Source organism: Suricata suricatta, chromosome 9 (assembly GCF_006229205.1).
Source record: "Suricata suricatta isolate VVHF042 chromosome 9, meerkat_22Aug2017_6uvM2_HiC, whole genome shotgun sequence".
Classification (NCBI taxonomy): domain Eukaryota; kingdom Metazoa; phylum Chordata; class Mammalia; order Carnivora; family Herpestidae; genus Suricata; species Suricata suricatta.
The window spans coordinates 27,094,956-27,113,589 of record NC_043708.1 but is presented as its reverse complement, the minus strand read 5'-3'; the positions used below and the strand labels follow the sequence as shown (position 1 = coordinate 27,113,589).

Genomic DNA, 18,634 nt, shown 5'->3' with positions numbered 1-18,634 from the left:
ATCTGTCCTCCAATTGAGAATTATTGATGTAAAAATCTCTTAACTATTTTCCTACACCAAAAAATAGCTTGATTGAAGGATAATTGATGCACAATTAATTGCACATAAAGTGATAAATATTTGATATGTTTTGATATACATAGACACCTCTGAAACCATCACCTCAATTAAGATAGTGAACAAATGATGTGACTATAGTTAGCAATACTGTCTTAATAGCCACTTGAAAGTTGCTAACAGTGTAGATATTAAAAGTTCTCACCACACATACACACACACACACACACACACAGAAGTAAATATGTGAATTGATCAATGTATTAACTAACATTGTGGTAATCGTTTCATAATATCTATGTATATCAAATCATCATGTTTATACTTTAAACTTACATAGTGCTATCTGATTCATATCTCAGTAAAGCTGGGGGAAAAATGAACATATGCATTACCCCAAAACGTATCCTTGTGCCTCTTTGTAATCCCTCCCTCCTGCTCCTTGTCATCATCCCTCCCAAGATAATTAGTGATTGCTTTCTGTCTCTATAGATTAGTTGAATTTTCTAAAGTTTTGTATTAATGGAATTATTCAGAATGTTCTTTTTTTTCCCTGGATGCATATTTAGGTGCAAAATGACAGACAGCAGATTATCTCTTGTGGAGAGGTAGAGGAATAATTGGGAAGAGGCAAACTTGTTAAAGCTCTCTTTCCTAAATTGGCAGTAGGTATAGAATCATTGGCTTTGCTACTCCTTAAATTATTTACGCTGTGTTTGTATGAATGAATATTTCACAATTAAAAATAAAATAGGGGTGCCTGGTGGCTCAGTCGGTTAAGCGTCCGGCTTTGGCTCAGGTCATGATCTCATGGTTCGTGGGTTCGAGCCCCACATCGGGCTCTGTGCTGACAGCTAGCTCAGAGCCTGGAGCCTGCTTCAGATTCTGTGTCTCCTTCTGTCTCTGACCCTCTCCTACTCATACTGTCTGTCTCTCTTTCTTTCTCTCAAAAATAAATAAAAAGGATTAAAATTTTTAAAAATAAAATAAAATAGAAAAAAGGGGGTAGGGACATTAGAGTCTTGGATGTCAGCTTTTCTATGTTCACTTTCAATTCTACAAGCATTTGAAGTCACTTGTCTTTACATCTTTCAGCATGGTACACAGGAAGTAAAACCTTCCCTTAAACATGGAATAGAACCCCTTAGGTGGACCCTGAATAGACCAAGCCACATTACAGCCTTTTGGACCAAGCACTGACCTCAGGCCAATCTGAACAGCCCCTTAGAAGAACCATCCTTATTTAGGGTACCAGAACAGAGATAGCTACAGCTGCTAACTTGCCTACTTTTGCTTCTTTTCTGTTGCTGATAAGCAAAACTAGGGAATATTAAAAAGCTAAAATGATTTAAAAAAAAAAAAAAAGCTAAAATTGGGGCACCAGGGTGGCTCAGTTGGTTAAGCATCCAACTCTTGGTCTCAGCTCAGGTCTTAATCTCAGAGTTGTGAGTTCAGGTCCTGCATTGGGCTTTGTGCTGAGCATGAAGCCTACTTAAAAAGAAAAGCTAACATGGAAAAGACATACCAAATATTTGTGGGATGTGGAGCAACTAGAACTCTCAGACCCTGTAAGATGATAATGTAACTTGGTATGTTACATGGAAAACTGACATTATCTGTAAAAGCTCTACATAAATATCCATTATGACCCAGCACTTTTTCTTCTAGCTATAGACACCAAATAAAATAATATATATATTAACCAAAAGATATAGCAACGCTATTTTAATAGCTATAAATTGGAAACAACCCAAATACCCAACAATAGAATAAATTATGACATATTCATACAATATAATATTAAACAGCAATGAGAATGAATGAACTACAGATTTCACACAAAATAGATGAATCTTGCAACCATAATATTGAGCAAAAGAAGCCAGACACAGAGGGCATGTTACACCATCTCATTCATATCAATTTCAAAAACAGGCAAAATAACCTACGATGTTAGACATTAGGATAGAATATACCTTTTGTGGGGGGATAGTGACTGGAAGGGGGCCTGAGGAAGCTTTGGGGGGTTCTAATAATGTCCTCTACCTAATCTGGGTGCTGGTTACCAGATATGTTCATTTTGTATATATTTATCCATCTGTACACTTACGTAATTTGTGTACATTGTATGGTAGACACTCTCCCCCTATGAAAAGATGCCGTGCAGAGTATAGAGAAGTGAATTTCTGCTCACTACTGTAAAGAACATAAGTGTTCATTTCACAAGGATCACAGAGGAAGAGGCACTAGAGTTGGTTCTTTAAAAAATTTTTTTTTAACATTTATTTATTGTCGAGAGACAGAGAGAGACAGAGTGCGAGCAGGGGAGGGGCAGAGAGAGGGAGGCACAGAATCCAAAGTAGGCTCCAGGCTCTGAGCTGTCAGCACAGTGACTATGCTGTGCTCAAACCCACAAACTGCGAGATCATGACCTGAGCTAACGTCAGACACTTAACTGAATGAGCCACGCAAGCGCCCATATGAGTTGGTTCCTAATTAAGGGTGGGATTTAGATGGAAGGAGAGTTGGTGGGAGGCATTCCAAAATGGAGGAACTCTTGACTAAGGATCCAGAGGTAAGAGTGTGCAAAATGAGTTTGATCAGTTTAGCTGGCATAGAAGGTGAGTATCTGAAGAGTTAAGACTGAACATGAGACTCGGGTCAAATTGTGGGCAGGCTTCAAATGCCAGTGCTCAGAAATGGGTGGCTCTTGGCCCAGTGACAGCCTGCGGATGTGTTTTGTTTTCTGTGCTTTGGTCCTTTTTATTTTTTTTTTCAAGTTCATTCCCATTGTTTAATATTTGGGAGAGTAAAATAAAAATTCAGATTTCTGGCAATACTGGATTGCATATTTTATTGTGAAAAATGAAGAATAATATTTCTTTGTGTTTAATATACACAGTTTTTAGCATGTATATAGGGCTTTACTTTTCTGCTTGGTACCTGTAGGCACTTTTATTTGCAACTCTTCATTTGGGGGGCTAAATAATCACAAGTACTTATATTATCCATTTGAGAAGTTTCCTGAGAAGCTTTTTAGATATTTGAAATTAAAGAGATTATTTTATGAGATAATTTTTTATTTTGGCACACTTCCTGGTATCTCATAGCCTCTCCAGTTAAGAGGACAATATTTTTATTTAGAATTTTAAAAATCTGTTTAGAATGGCCAGAAATAATTTTCTTTTTCATTTTAGGTACCCCAGTAATTAAAGAGGATGAGGAAGAAGATAACTAACACCACATTTTCCGCTTTGTGTTAACTTATTTAAATGTCAAAAGAACAATAGATAAGTTTTGTATAATTGTCTATTTTAAAGATTATGTGTTGGGCAAAAGATTATTAAGATAAGACAAATCTCTCATTCCTATCTTTTTTTAAACCTATTTGCTATTTCTCCTCACAAACAGTAACAGTAACACCAACTTCATGTATTCTAGTCCTTTTTTTAGAAACTCAGATTTTCAATTTTTGTCTTTAGTTCCAGTTATGTACTGTGTGGCCCCATCCACTGAAACTTTTATAAATTAGTCATTTTTAACAACAAAGAACAACAAATACGGTTCTTTATTCAGTTTAAGTTGTTTTTGTTTTTAGACCAGGCATTTAAATATATATACTTAACCTTTGAGTCTGTAGACCATCTTTCCTGAAGGTCCATGTCCTTATGATTCAGAAGCACAAACATGTCACGCGTCTGGGTCAGGAGGCAGCACAGTGACAGGAAGAGTCCCTCTCAGAAGAAGTACAGAGTGGCCCTAGCACCACGACGCCCAGAGTCCGGTTGGAAAAGCTGTGGTGAAAAAAGGAAAAATTCATATTTTGGAGGCCTTATAGCCCATGTTATATTTCATTGTTTTTCCAAAAATGTGTGCACTGTCAACTAGAATTTAGGTTGTGTTTACATGCCTGGCCACTTGAGTCACTGTGCGTAGTCAGTCATTCTGTGATCCAGGTCAGTGGTTAAAATGACTGTCATGATCATTCCTTTGACCGGTACTGTGGTCATGTTACTAATGTGGACCTGATCTTAGGCACACTTTTTGGTTTATAGTCCCTTATATGTCATATAAGGAAATGTATGTAAACAATAGTTATATTTGAATTACTAGCCTAAATGTTGGCCATTCATATATGTCAAAATTTTCCCTAATAACTTTGTTCTTTTGACCCCCATGTTGGGAGAAATGATTGCTATAAATAAGGATATAGAACCTAAAGACTGCATCTAATACCTTTCAACAGATTAAATTTAGAATTTCAAAATATATTTTTAGAATGTTTCTAAGTTAAACAGCTCTTAAAATGAATTATGTAAGTGATTGTGGAGGAAAAAGAGAAGAGATATTTCATTATGGGATCCCAGGCAAAGGGCAATATTTTTGAAGATTGCCTTCTCTATGAAGGATGGTAGGTGATTTAACCTTAAAATTGCAAAGCAATAGTTGGAGACAGAGCTTAGAATTTATCATATATGAAAAAAATTTCTTTTTGGAAAGTACAAGATATAGTAGTCAGTAACCATATGATGATGAAGTCCAGAGCAGGCTGTGACTGAATCACTGACGGATTTCAGAAAAGAACTTAGAGACGCTCTGCCAAATTGTGCCTAAAGTCCCTCAACCAGAGACTGATTCTTATTTCCCCATTTACTTGGGTAAAACCAGTCAAAGAGGGGACAGTCATTTTTTTAAAGTGATTGAATACATAGTCCTGGGCTTCAGAAATTTTCAGCTATCATTTAAGTAGGAATTCTGTGATTTCTCTGAGTCACTCTGATCTAAAGGGACCACTGCTTTGACAATCAATTCTGAATACAAACAGGAAGAGGAAAAATTAGTCCAACACTTTTGCTTCCTTTTAATTCTTCCTTATAATCTGATAGAAATCTTTACTCCGGCTCATACATTCAAAGCCTTTGGGTATTTCTTTTGTGAACTGTAGGCAATGAGTATTCCTCTTGGTGATGTTTAAATCCCCAAAACTAGGAGGGAAGGCGATCTTCGTCACTTGTAGTTTGCACGTCATTCAGTAGGAAAGCTTGAAGCCATTTTGCTATGTGTGGTATATTTTCTAAAAGTTACTCTGGAAGTGATTATAATAGGGAATGGATAAATTCATATTGAATCTGTAAAATGGCTTGTGGTGTTGGCATTTGGATTTCTGAATTCTGTAATATAGAAACTAATTTTCTCTGCTTCTTGGTTTTTTTTCTTTTTTCTTCTTTTTTCTTAATGTTTTTAAATCACTGATAGTTCTCAGAGAAATGTAAGGGGCTTTTCTGTGTCCACTTCACCCAAAATTCATATTTAGTTGCATTCGACAAATATTTGAATGACTTCTGTGGATCCTTTTCATGGAATTAAGGCCAGAATCCATGCCATTAGAAAATGGAAGATAGGATGTATGAATACGTTCAGAACATTCTGTCTAATCATTCCTTAAATCATTTTTTACTGTTGTAAATTTAGCTGATGTTAAATGCCCTTGGTTTATGGATTAGATATTTAACCTACTTGGAATGGATTCTCTCTGTGCTCTTGGTTTAAAGCAGTATGCCATTTGAGTGGCTCATTTCATTTTTTTCTATTCTTGTAATGATGGTAGAGCTCTGGAATCAGTCCAGTATTTTAACTTGTCACAGGTAACTTGATCTTAGTCTACAAAGGAATTCAACTTTTCTATGTTCCCTAACTGTACATTTATGGCTGTATTACCTGGTCAGGCCTTGAAAGGTTTTTGTGTTCTGTGTTCATAGGAGTTTGTTCCTTTAGACCAGAGTTTCTCAGTCTTGGCACTGTTCCCATTTTGGGCTGGATAATGTTGTCCTGTGTTTTACAGGGTGTTTAGCACCATCCCTGGCTTCTACTCACTAGATACCAGTAGAACCCCTGGTTTCATTCTGACAGCCAAGAATGTCTTCATATATTACCATCTGTCCCCTCTGCTAGCGAGGGAGGAGCACATTCGTCCCTGGTTAAGAACCAGTGCTTTATACGAACATTCCTTTTGTCCAGGTGCATTTATTTTCATTCTAGCCATATATGCCACCTGAGCTGTTGTATGAGAGAAGGTGATGTATTTAGTAATTATGGATGGAAGGGAAATAGTCATTGGTGTTTTGCTTTTTGTAATGCTTGTTTTAATAATTTTCATATAACATTAGAAACTCAGGGCTGGAAGGTTCAACTTATATTTTTCAGCAGGGTCTCAACTTTTATTTCTTAGTATTCCTGTTATCTTAAGACAATAATTATTAACCTACCTCTCTCTTACTATAACAGAATTCAACTTTATGATAGATTTTGCTTTATCTCTGAGGTTGAACATTTTGAGTGTACTTTTAGAAAATGGATCATTCCTTAAATGTTTGTTCATTGTCTACTAGTGCATAGATTTTTCCAGACTGTAGCAGTCATTAAATACAGAAAAACATTGTATAAAATATGGCAAAATTTGGTAATCATACATGAAAGTTAGCTGGTATAGACACCAATTTTGGATGTGATCAGAAGAATGTCATGATAATTGGTCATTAACTCGGTATTACTTGGTATGGTTATTAGACACTTAAATGTGGTGTAGAAAAAGAATTTTGACTTGAATAGATGCTTCTTATACCTTGTACCAGTGGTCTGAAGTAGAGTACGGAGGAGTAAGAAATGAATCTTAACTGTTGACTTATTCTCAGAATTGGTGATATGTAAGTGGAATTGAAGGTACTTATCTCTGTGACGAAGAATCTTCCACCTGGGTCTTTCTTAGGACTAAATGGAAAAAGTGTAGGGTCTAGGAAGGTTGGACTTAATCATTCAGTTTTAAAAATTGGTATGTTGGGGGAGGGGGTGTCAGAGTATTGATCATGAGTAGTTAGTGTCTCTTTAACTGCAGTTTGTCAGTTTGTGAGGACCTTACATTGTAAGTGTTGATAAAGGGAGAAAACTAACTGCTGAACTGAAAGTTATCATTTAGCTGAAATTAATCCCTTTGGCACACGTCTTCTTTATTTAGGCTGCTTATTGTGTCTGTGAATAATTAAATGTAAAACAAGCTTAAGTGTAGCAGAGTTGGTGCTTCTGACACAGCTAACTTTACCATATTCCTTTATCTTCACTCTAGCATGAGGTTTTGGTTTTGTTTTTTTCATAAAACCATAAAGTAGGTGCAATAAAAAAAATAAAGAGTATGTTTTTAAAAAAAAAATCACCGAAGTTTTAGAAATCCCACACTGAAATCTCTATTCCTACCTTTTTATAATGGACTGCAAAGGAAGAAAACTGAAGGTCAAAATGATACTGAGTCTTACTTTTTTCTAACCTAAGAAACATTTTCACTGGCCACTTGGAGAAGTCATAACTGGATTCTAGTTAACTTCCCATATTGGGCAGGTTAGAGGGGAACCAGCCAACCAAATTATGACCTAGCAAATTGAACAAGGGGGTGGGAGAGAGTAAACTATTTTGTCATAGATTTGCACTTTAAAATTATGAACTGGATATTGGTGGAAAGCACTCCCAAAGGGCGTACAGGTAAATACCTAGCCTGCGTGTGGATATTAGAGTCAGACTTCATCTTGGCTTGTTCTAAGCCGACCTGAGCAGTAGTTATCTGATGACATCATCAGAGTCTGGATTTCCCTCTTTTCCTCCTTGCTGTCATCTTCATGTGTGCTATGTTGACAGCCATCCCTTTGGGGAATATGTCAAGTAGAATTCTCTTACTCAGAATAGAAACTTTATGCGTTATCTTTCCCACTCTAGATTTTAACGGTTAATTTAGATGTTGGTTCAATTAAGTTGTGGCGAATGTGACAAGGGTGGGAAGTTGTTTGCTTCTTGGATCTGCAGGATACCTGCCTCTGAGGTGCTACTGCCTGGAGGGATCAATCCCAGCAAAAGACCTGTGAGCTGGTAGCGGTAGAGAATCTACATACAGCTAGCTACTTCTCCCAGGGTCTCCGTCGTGATTCCAGTCATCAGTCCAGAATCTTTGGCTTCTAGAACCAACTCCATTCTAAAGAACATTTTAACATCTATTAATACTTTGGTAATAATCTTTTATATGCAGGAATTTTGTAGCATGACTTTATGACTAAACTTATTGTGTTAACTTATTTAGCAATGTTAAGTTTCTGGATGTTATTTTGTGAGACTTGTTTTAAAATAGTTAATAAATTGTGTTATTTTATAAAAAATTAATGGTATCTTTTTTGGTTATATGACCATTAGTTTTAGCTAGTATAGAGCAACCACATGAACTTCCAATGACATCCAATTCTGAAGAAATTTGGTCTGTAGATAAAACATTCCACACAGCTTGTGTGCATGTGTATGAGAGAGAAGGAGAAAGACTGACTCACTTCTTTATGCCTCCCCCCGCCCCCCTCATAGTTCACTGCCAATGACAGTCCTCTCCAAGGTTTATAAGTCTTCACTCCGTCTCTGGGCACCATTTCAAATGGTTAGGATCCTGCAGAGTGCTTCCCCGACAGCAGGTTACTACTGCATTTGACTATTCCTAGTCCTCCCCTCACTAGTAGTGTTAAGGTTAAGGTTGGTTGATAGGCCCCTGATTTGCGGTCTGGAATAACCCGACACGGGCCAGCCCCTTTTTGATCCACAAGAGACAAGAAGAGCCCAGTAACAGCAGTAACACTACACATTGTCTCAGCACATATTCTGTGCTATTAGCCAAGTATAATTTTGGCCTCAGAATGGGACTGTGGTGCAGTTTCTACTTCTTTAGTCCACAGTTCTTTGGTTATAAGGATGTTTCTTGCTCACGTCCTCCCTTTTGAGCCTTTTATAGAGAAAACAGTAATTCAGATTAGAAACAGCTCATTATTTTTAGTTTTCTAGAATAAATGATATATAGAATCCTGACATGTGTACCATATATATATGTAGTATTAACTACATATATGTATATGTTGATATGTAATTGTTACATATAATAATCCAAAGTGACAACCCTCCTTGCTAAAATGCAGCCAGCTCTGCAGCTATGAGAAGGTATAGACCTATGGACAGACATTGAAGGATGCCTCTGACATTGGGTAAGAGAAATGTAGAACCATTATTTTTGTTATGAACATAATCTGCACGGAGTAAGAATGTGTGTATATATGTGGTGGCTGGCTGGTGTGAGGTGGCCGTGGGAGCATGTGTGGAGAAACAGGAATGTATGATTGGGGTGGGAGACTCGTGTGTGGGGGGGGGGGGGGGGGGGGGGGGTTTATGAGAGCGCGTTGGGGGCAAGGTGGGAGCGAACGTGTGCGGTAAGATTCTGAGAAGTGAGGGGAGTGTGTACCCAGTGCCATCCGGTCATGCCCTTGGGGATGGAGAGGGAAGCGATGTGAGTTGGGGAGCGGAGGAGTGAGGACACGTTTGTTGGGGGAAGCAAAGACTTGCGTATCTGTTGTAAGAATCAGATACGTGGAGATGTGTGTGTTGAGAGAAGCATGTGGGGTGGAACAGACAGGACGTGGGAGATGAGGCAGGAGTTGAGTGTACAGAAAAATGTTAGGAAAAAATGTTAGAATATATACTAGCAATAACTTTTATAAATTCGTTACCTAACGATTGTTAAATAGGTTGGCTATAATTTTAAAACTTTGTCTCTAGGGGAAAACTCCACTGAATTATGCTCATGTAACCACTTCTGGATTTACCAGGATCTCAAGACACACATTCAGTCACTGAAGTCAAGCATGTTTTTAAACTCTGTTTTCCTGTTTGTACCCTCCTGATATCAAATGGCTGCTATAACTCTGAAACCTTCATAAGCAGGTATGAGGAATTATTCCTCAGTGAAACAAACATTTTTAGCTGACAAAGGATTTAGAAGGGGGGTAAAAAGCATTGCTAGAAGAAGGACATCCTGAGCCCCATTTCAGGATTTTCTAACTTTTTATAGTAAGTTAATAGTTACCTAGGTCTTTTTAGCCTCCAAACACTTGCTTTATAGAAAACATGCAAAAATTGAAAATACCAAATGGTTCTGCAATTTAAACTCGCATAGTATGATATAAATTAAAGCTTAAAGATAAAATCATTCAAGTCTGATTTTTTTAGCAACATGGGGAAGTCTTCCTAAGAGAACGTAGAGTTTAATTACACGTAAATTTTGTATATGTGTCAGAAAAACAAGACAATAGAAATCTGAAATATTTTTATTCATATACATGTATTTTGATAACTTCAAATTTAGAACACTTAGAATCAGCATGAACAAGAACTACTATTCAATGACAAAGATTGGAGTGGGGGACTAGATACTGTAACTGCTTCTTTTTAACCTCCCCATGCAATTTATATATGTATCGTGTACAGAGAAAAAAATGACTTACTCAGTTCTAGAATGGTAGTACTTATATAACACCCCATCCATAGTCTCAGAATACTTGTCAATTAAACTGATCCAGACACTTCAAGATGAAAAATAAGAAATTTGCTTTGTATGGTTGAATAACTAATAGTATCTAATTAAGTCACACTTCTTTCCATTAATATAAATCAGGGACAATTTACTGTAAACACAAAAACTATTCATGACATTAGTAATAACAGCTCACATTTTTACTGAACACTTTTTGTGTTTGCCAGGTCCTGCGCTAAACATCACAACATGCAATTTCACACTTAATTACCGCAATGGGAAGTGTCACAAATTCACATGTTTTACAACTGATGATTGCCACGATGACAGCTTGCACTGAGCACTGACTGGTGCACAAGTCTTTACCTGGCATTGCAGCTAGGCATGACTCACTTATAGTAGCTTAGGGTGCTCATTGCACAACTGTACTAATGTTACATGAATCCCCGGGCCTGACTCCTTCCTGCCCCCCAAAACCCCCAACAGAACATGGTAAGACTTTGCTACTAAGCGACACCTGTAAGATAGAAAGGAGACAAGGAAAGCAGCCGTGATCTAGTTCTGCACTACAGCCTGTTGCTGGGCCTCAGAAGTGCCCCTCCAGGCCTAACTGCAGGAGGGCAGCCTCGGCCTCCGCCTCCTCCTCCTTGGCCTCCTCCTCCCGAATCTGCACCAGCAACTGGAAGAGGTTAGGGGCAGGCCCTTCCGCAGCCCCCGTCAACCACAGCTGTCTTCGGATGGCCCCGCTGTGGTTGGCCCCGGCAATGACCTGCTCCAGGCGGGCCTGGTTCACGTTATCTTTATCTATGGCCCCCTTCTCCACCACCTTCTGCAGAAGAGGCTCCAGTCGAATAACATATGCAGATAACTTTTCTCCCGGGTTCTGGTAAGTGTTCAGAAATCTGACCTGCGCATCCCTAGAGCTCTCGACGCTCCCAAACACCTGCTCAAGCGCCTTCAGGCATTCGGCAGTGGTTATTGCAGGGTTGTTATTCTTGAGGATGCGGACGACATCAGCGGCAGGGCCTCTAAGACTCTCCATCAACCTCCGCCTCTTTTCTACATCAGACACCTGCCACTCCTCTATGACCACATTAGTGTGTTCCAGCCAGGGATCAAAGGTCTCCTCCCCCGGCCCCGGGACGTCCCTCCCAGAAAACAGCGTCAGCTTCTTGTACCATACGGACTCAACAAGAGGCTGAATAACGTTATCCAAAATATAGTTTAGCATCTCTGCCGGGATATCTGGGCCTGGGGCCGGTGCCGGGTTCTGAAACCCAAGGACGCGGGCGACATCTTGCACGGTCCACCCCTCTCTCGCCAGGAAGAGGTGCAGCTTTTCTAAAAATTCAGCATCGGAAGTCGGGGGTTTAAAGACCACTTTCCAGACCCCTCCTTTACCCGGCATCTCCCTGGGGATCGCGGCGTAATCGACAGCGCCAGTGAGCTCTAACAAGGCTGCTTTCGCATTCTCTTCCCTCCAAAACATTCTCCCAAGTACTCGATAGGGCACCTGGGGCATCGCAGCCTGGAGGGTCTCTTCGATTTCAGCCTCATCACAGTTCACTGGGATCCCCCAGACCAGCAGGGCTCTCTGGGAGTTCACATCCATCCCCCTGCACCAGTCTTCCAACAGTGTCATCGCCATTTTCCCAACTATCAAGGGCCCCAATTCTACAAATACGGATTAGACGGTGGCTCCCTGTGCTCTAGGACTTGGGAGAGCAGCAGACACCTCCCCCAGTATGCCCGAGGGAGGCAAGCTTCAGGCAATCACAATGAACAAATGACACCAGAGTCCTGCTCTTGTCCTTTCGCTGCCCCCCAAAGTCAGTCCTTCGGCTGGTTCGCGGAGCGAAGACTCTGGGATGCTCAGGCAGTCAGTCACGCGTCCGCTGCCATCTTGCGTCTCCAGTCGGGGTCTGCAGCCCGGGTCCCCTACCTGCAGGCAGGGTGTCGCGTCGCAACGCAGAAGGCGAGGAGCGACGGCGTGAGGCGAAGGCTGGAGCCGCGGGGCAGAAGAGGCGCCGCGGTGGGGTCTCGGGCGTGGCCGCTTCCTCCCGGCAGCTGCGGCGCGGGGCACTCGCTGCTCCCGGTGTTGATCCGGCGTTCGCAGTCGGAGCCCAGCCTTCAGCTGGGCGAGGAGCGGCTGCTTTGAAGACGAGGAGAGCTGCGCAGTCCCCGGAGGAAGAGATTGTTCTGAGGCCGCAGCGGCGGCGGCGAGGCCAGTCCGCAAGTGGCTTCTTTGTAGACCCAGTGATGGTTCCAGGCGGCGACGGTGTCCGAGGAACGACGACACAGGCCGCAGAAGCGCCAGAAGGATGGAGAAGCGAAGCTTCAGGCAACGGAGGCAAGGGCGGGCCGGGGCTGCGGCGGTGTGACGCAGCTCGCCTGCCAGGTCCCGGGATGCGCGCGCAGCCAGCGGAGGTTTTACTGCGGCAGAGGGGAGCTGGGTAGGCCCGGTGAGCTGCTTCCCGCCCCGCCCCCGCGGCGGGGCGTAGCCATGGCAACGGTGGTCTTGACTACCTGAGTTCCGCGCGTTCCCGCGGTTCTCGGGGTCGAGCGGTTGCCAAGGTGCTAACGAGGGTCTCCAGGCGCTGCCTACTCAGATGGTACATTTCCTTTTTCACATTTTCCAGGGTTTTTTTCCCCCTAACAAAGCACCGTGTTTAAAAGGTAATATAATTGAAGTGAAGGTGATATTGTTGAAAATGCATCCGTCAAGGCAGACTTGGTCTACCGCTGCGTAGGAAAATACCATCTTTAGCACCAAGGCTTCTCTGTGCCACCAGGTTGTATTCTGCACACTCCATACGTTATCTCAACGAACGTAACACGTTGGAAGTGTGTATATATTTGTGTGTGACACTGAGTTGAGACTTTTTCTTGTCTAAAATTGTGTAAAAAGATCTGTATCTATTCAGAAACCTTTGCAACCAGGCAAACACTAGCATGTTATTTTTCCTCTCCTGGCGTCACTGACAAAGAACTGATAAAAAGAGAATCCTCGTGGTTCAAAATGTCAAGTAATCCACTGCAAGCAAAACAATGCCTACTTAAGTCGATCCCAGATGGTGAAAATCTCCCCACAAGAACACAGCATTCAAGTCTGAATTTTTAAAACCTTATTTAATAAAAGGTTTAAAGATACAGAAGAACATTCAAAAGTAAATAAGTTACATAGGTACATTACAATCACATCCGCAAGATTTACTTTAGTGTGTTATTTTTTTTTTTTATAAAAAGCACACAAAAAATAAAATCTTCAGTCTGGTCTATCACAACTGTACAGCAAAAGAGGTAATATTTATATATATGTACACACTATTTTAATATGTAACAGTCTTTTTAAAAAAAGGTGCCACAGGCAGCAAACACACAAAAGGCAGTGTCTGATCATGTTATTTTTTTTCCAAAATAAAAGGAATATACTTATTTATATGCAACTAAAATATTTGTACAATAATTACAGACTGTCAAGGCTGTTCCTGTGCTGTCCCCTCCAAACAAGGCCTTCAACTTAGAGACAAACAAGGAAAAGGTGAAACAGCTGCAAATTGTTAGAGGCAAATATTAACACAGCAAAATATGGGGAGGACATACAATTGATTTATAAAAATATGCATACTTCCTGTAAACCTAAGGAGTTACGCTTGCTAGTCTGGTAATAAATACCATTCGAAAAAAGAGAGCCCCAGAGAAAGTAAACTTAAACAGCTGAGGCCTGAGTATGTGTTGTATTCCTCCTTCATCTTAACATCTGGCACATGAGAAGAAAGAGGTTAGGTCACTGAGGCAGTTAAATATAGGGGATTTCTTTTAGACATAAGCAGCACAAGACCTCTGTGCCAGGGGTAGGGGTGGGGAGGCAGAAGGGATGAGGGTGTACCTTAGCGGTGACGGGGGACTGCTGAAGGCATGGAGGCCAGTGCACTGAAGCACGGTCTCCGTGGGTGGGTAAGAGACCTCGGAAACGGTCTGGAACACAGGCACTAGGTTAATTTCATGCCCTTAGCGAAGTGTAAATGGAGACTGGAAGATGGAGATGTGAGATGGTGTGGGGAAGGCATTGATAAAGCTGGAGGTGTTTGTCATTTAACTTCTTAAAGCAAACAGCTCTGAATAGAAGAAAAAAGGAGAAAAGCAAAAACGAAAGACGAGCCTAACGTGTTCACGGGGAGAAAGCACCATAAAGAATATACCGATCCCAGCTCCTATGGCTGCACCGATGCTACTGGCAGGTCACCTGGAACAACTCCATCTGACATTTTAACTTTCACCTTGTATTCTAGATGTAAACCCATCCTGGAGCATGAGCGCTTCTAAAATACAGTGTCTGGTAGAATTAAAACCCAGGTACTGCCTTGATTTTCTCCATCCACATTTCACCCAGTCTGATTTCTGTGAGCTTAGAACAGAATCACTCTAAACAAAGGAGGTTCTTGTTACCATTTGTCCATAGAGGGGCCTGAAACCAAATAATATTTAAATAGAAAAAACCTTGGGAAACGTAAGTAGCACTTTGGGGCAAAGCTGCAAAGGCACTCTTATTACACAAGTGATTTAGAAGACAGCCTAAATTTGCTACCCTCCTGTATCTGGAGGGTATACCAGATTTTTGCAATCTTGGGACATTGAGCTTGTAGAAGGCTTTGGAGGAAACGAACTGGGAAGCTGAAGATCTAGGTAGCAGTCCTGGACTCTGGCAGGGAGAAAGATGTTGTTACTCCCATAGCTGGAGTCCTGAAGAACCATATTAATGCATAAATGAATGCTGAAAAACACCAGTTAGTGCATAGTTTAGAAACAAAACTCCCTCCCCATTCCTGGCTACCAACATGGCACCTTTAAGCTATCTTGTAAGGAGAGTAGCAGAATTTTTGGCTCCTTCCTAACATGCTGACCTGCCATATATTTGCATTCACTTAGAACGTTTTACACAACTAAGGTTGAGTAACAAGAGCAGAAAAACAACTCAGCCCTCTATGGAACTGGCAAGTGAGGCCTCTAGAACCTTCCAGCCCTTCACTTCAGTGACTCCATGCCAAATATGGCTTCTTCAAGCTAGAAACAAAACTAGAATTCTGGCTTCTAGCCCATCCCCTCAGGCAACTGAAAATACAGCCAGAGAAGAGGTAGCAATAAGAACTGCCTTTGACTCCCCCGCTCCTGCTAGTCTCTGTGTGGCTTTGGCGACTCCTTCCACCTTTCCACCCTCTTTCAGTGCTACTATCACTCCTACTAGCAAGAGCTTCCAGAGCAATGAGGTGAGGGACCTTAGGGTTTTGGGAAGGGGTGGGGGGGGCAGATGCCAAGAAGGTGCCTTGTTTTGGGATAAATGCACTTGGGCCTCTGGAAAGCAGGAGGCCCCTGGTCCCTGAGAGGATGTTAAAAATTAAATATTAAGAATAAATAAATAGCTCCCAAATGACACAAGTCGAGGAATGAAGGCTCCTGTCCAATCTGGTTAGGAGACCTCCCCCTCCCAGGGAAGGATCCAGAAGTCTCCAGCATGTAGGACTGGGGGCTGGGCGGTGGATATCTGCACTAGACCAGGTAGGATGGGGTGAGGGAGCAGCTGCCAAGGGCAAAACAGAGGCAGGCACGGAACCTACACCAAGAAGGAACAGGCCGGCCGGGATCAGCCCCCTTAGCAGCCTTCAGGGCCCAAAAGTGTTTGGCAAAAAGGTGGGAAGCAGGAAGAGCCAAGGCTTATCAAAAGTTCCCTCCTGCCCAACCCTACAACTTCCACAGTTCCCTTCCTTCCAGCAGACTGAGAGCCTGAGACCAAAATTGGCCCTTTCCCCAAATATTTGAGAAAACTTTACAGCCCCAACAGACTGCTAGCAAGCAGCAAAGGGACAGGTACCTATCCTCTGCCCTATAGGCATCCTGGTAGCTTTCTTCCCAGAGGAGGTGACCTGAAGACAGGGTCACCGGAGCAGCTTAGGCCTGGACATTGTCGTTTGGGGACAGCACAGGTACCAGGCTGAGCTTGCTCTCAGAGGCGGCCACCACACTCCCTCCAGGGGAGTCCCTCCTTCCGGGGCTTGGGGCAGGGCCTATGCAGCCTCTGAGGTCCTCTGGGCAGGGGAAATAATGCTGCAAGGAGGGTGAGCTTGTGCTTGGCTCTCCGTGGTGACTGAGGGGTGCATGGGGGGACCAGGAGGGCCGGAAGAGGCTGCGCAGCAGCAGAGGTCCCAGCGTGGAGGCAGCAGCGGTGGCGCTGGAGCCCCTCCCCAGGGCAGCCGCAGCCCGCGGGGGCCTCAGCAGTGCGGTTCAAGGATCCCGCGCAAGGACAACTTCCGGCAGACCGAAGGCGAAGAGAACCGGATCCTGCAGCCCTGGAGGCTGCTCCCGGGGCCTTTATAAATAAAAGCCGTTGATTTTACTGTCTTGTTCTTCGGAGAAAAGCCCGCGCGATCTCTCCTCTCTCCGTCTGGAGGTTCCAGGGTGCTCACAGGAGCTTGGGCAGGCTGGTGCAGGGAGGGCCGGGAGTCCGGGGCGAGGGGCGGGCCCCTGAGCCCCCTGGGCATCAGCCCCTCTCCCCCGCGCCGCTCTCCTCTCGAAGCGCCGGCTGGTGGGGAGAGGCGGCAGCCGCGGTGGCCGCAGCGGCCGCGGCCTCCTTCTCCTTCTGCCTCAGGGCGGCGGCCTTCTTCTCCTGTTCTGCGTGGCTCTTCATGTGGGCGCTGCGGCTCTTCACCTTGTAAAATACCCTGCAGCCGGGCAGGAAGGGCTCAGTAAGAGGGCCGTCCCCCCAACCCCTCCCCACCCAGACCACCGGGCCAGAGAGTGTGTGCCTGTGCGCGTGTGTCAGTGCAGTGGGCGAGTGCACCCGTGCATGGGTGCATCTGCGTGGCGGCAGGGGGTGGGGGTGGGGGTAGTAGTGGTGGTAGAGGGGAAGGGGGTGGGGGACTGGGGGTGTGTGGAGGGGACGGGGGCAGGCTCGCCAGCCCAGCCTGACTGGCTCAGGCCACAGGGCACACTCCCACCCTCCACCTAGGAAACGCCTGGCTGGGTTCGGGATCCAGCGCAGTCACCCCTCCTCTAAGAGCTGCCAAGTGACCTCACGGCCCTAGAAACCCTTGGAGCCAATCAGAAGACAAGGCGAAAGCTCCCCTGGAAAGACACTTCGCTCCCAGCCATGGCCACCCTGCTAGGTCCCAGGGGACACAGGGCCTATCATCTTACCTGCCACACTTTTTACAAGGGAAAGTGTTCTCCTGATTTTGGGTCTTATTAAATGTCTCTGGTTTCTTCTTCTTCTCCGAGAAAGGTAGTGCCCTCCGTGACTTCCCTGCCCCCTCCCGTGGTTTCTCTGACACTTGGCCACCAGCAGACCCAGGGGCATTAGACTCGTGGCTTCGGAGGATGAGGATGTCATTAGCCTGGAGAGGATCAAACAAAGGAAGGTGAGAGATGTGGGGAAGACAGGTTCCTGAATTCTGGCACCTCAGGTTCCTAAGGTCAGATGCTCCTGCCAAACAGTCCTCTAGAATCCATTGGAATCCTTTCAGTGACAAAGTACTCACTGATTTTTGGCAGCCCATTAGGGTCTTTGGCCAACTTTTTTTTTTTTTTTTTTTTGAGAGAGAGAGAAAGAGACAGAGTACAAGCTGGGGAGTGGCAGACAGAGAGGGAGACACAGCATATGAAGCAGGCTCCAGGCTCTGAGCTATCAGCACATAGCCCAACCCAGGGCTCGAACTCATGAACCATGAGATCATAAACTGAGCCAAAATCCCATGCTTAACCAACTGAGCCACCCAGGCACCCCTGGCCAACTCTATCTTTACAAAGCTGTTGGTACAATAATCCTGTGGGGCAGCCCGAGCTGCCAGCAGACTTCTCCAGGCATCTTTCTGAAGGGGGTCTTGGTGTCTCAATTGTTTTCATGTCTTCATTTAGTCCATTCATTTATGCCTTAATTCCATAAATGATATTCAAATCCATGTGACTGTGCCAGATGCTGGGGACACAGAGGGGACAGACAGAAGACCCTGCTCTAGGAGAGCTTGGAAACCAGTGAAAGGGGCAGACAGCACGAGCCACCATGAGACATGCCACGCAGATGACCAAGAGCAGAGGACACGTGGCACAGACCTGGAGAGTTGCTGCTCAGGATACAGGAATCATGGGCCTTGGGTTAGGGGAGCCTCAGATGGCCACGAGAAGTCATAAGTGTGTGCACGGGGTTGA

At 43.6% G+C, this 18,634-nt stretch overlaps 3 protein-coding genes across 8 annotated transcripts in view; 1 reads left to right on the top strand and 2 right to left on the bottom strand.

Annotated features, from left to right (window-relative positions):
- Positions 1-8,252, top strand: part of DNAL1 (dynein axonemal light chain 1) — a 54,043-nt gene extending 45,791 nt beyond the window's left edge. The window contains exon 8 of the mRNA XM_029951429.1: positions 3,255-8,252. Coding sequence (XP_029807289.1) covers positions 3,255-3,295 — 41 coding nt within the window. The 3' untranslated portion in view covers positions 3,296-8,252. The remainder of the gene's footprint in view (positions 1-3,254) is intronic.
- Positions 8,253-10,213: 1,961 nt separating this feature from the next.
- Positions 10,214-12,799, bottom strand: PNMA1 (PNMA family member 1). The gene has a single exon (XM_029950993.1). It carries the CDS (start codon positions 12,081-12,083, stop codon positions 11,022-11,024), a length of 1,062 nt encoding a protein of 353 aa, XP_029806853.1. The 5' UTR covers positions 12,084-12,799; the 3' UTR covers positions 10,214-11,021.
- Positions 12,800-13,545: 746 nt separating this feature from the next.
- ELMSAN1 (ELM2 and Myb/SANT domain containing 1) overlaps positions 13,546-18,634 on the bottom strand; it is a 42,889-nt gene continuing 37,800 nt past the window's right edge. For all 6 annotated transcript variants that reach the window (XM_029950396.1, XM_029950395.1, XM_029950394.1 and 3 more), the window contains 2 exons: positions 17,627-17,823; positions 13,546-17,151 (listed from right to left, as the gene is read on the bottom strand). In XM_029950396.1, the coding sequence (XP_029806256.1) occupies positions 16,971-17,151; positions 17,627-17,823 (378 nt within the window). In that variant the 3' untranslated portion in view covers positions 13,546-16,970. The remainder of the gene's footprint in view (positions 17,152-17,626; positions 17,824-18,634) is intronic.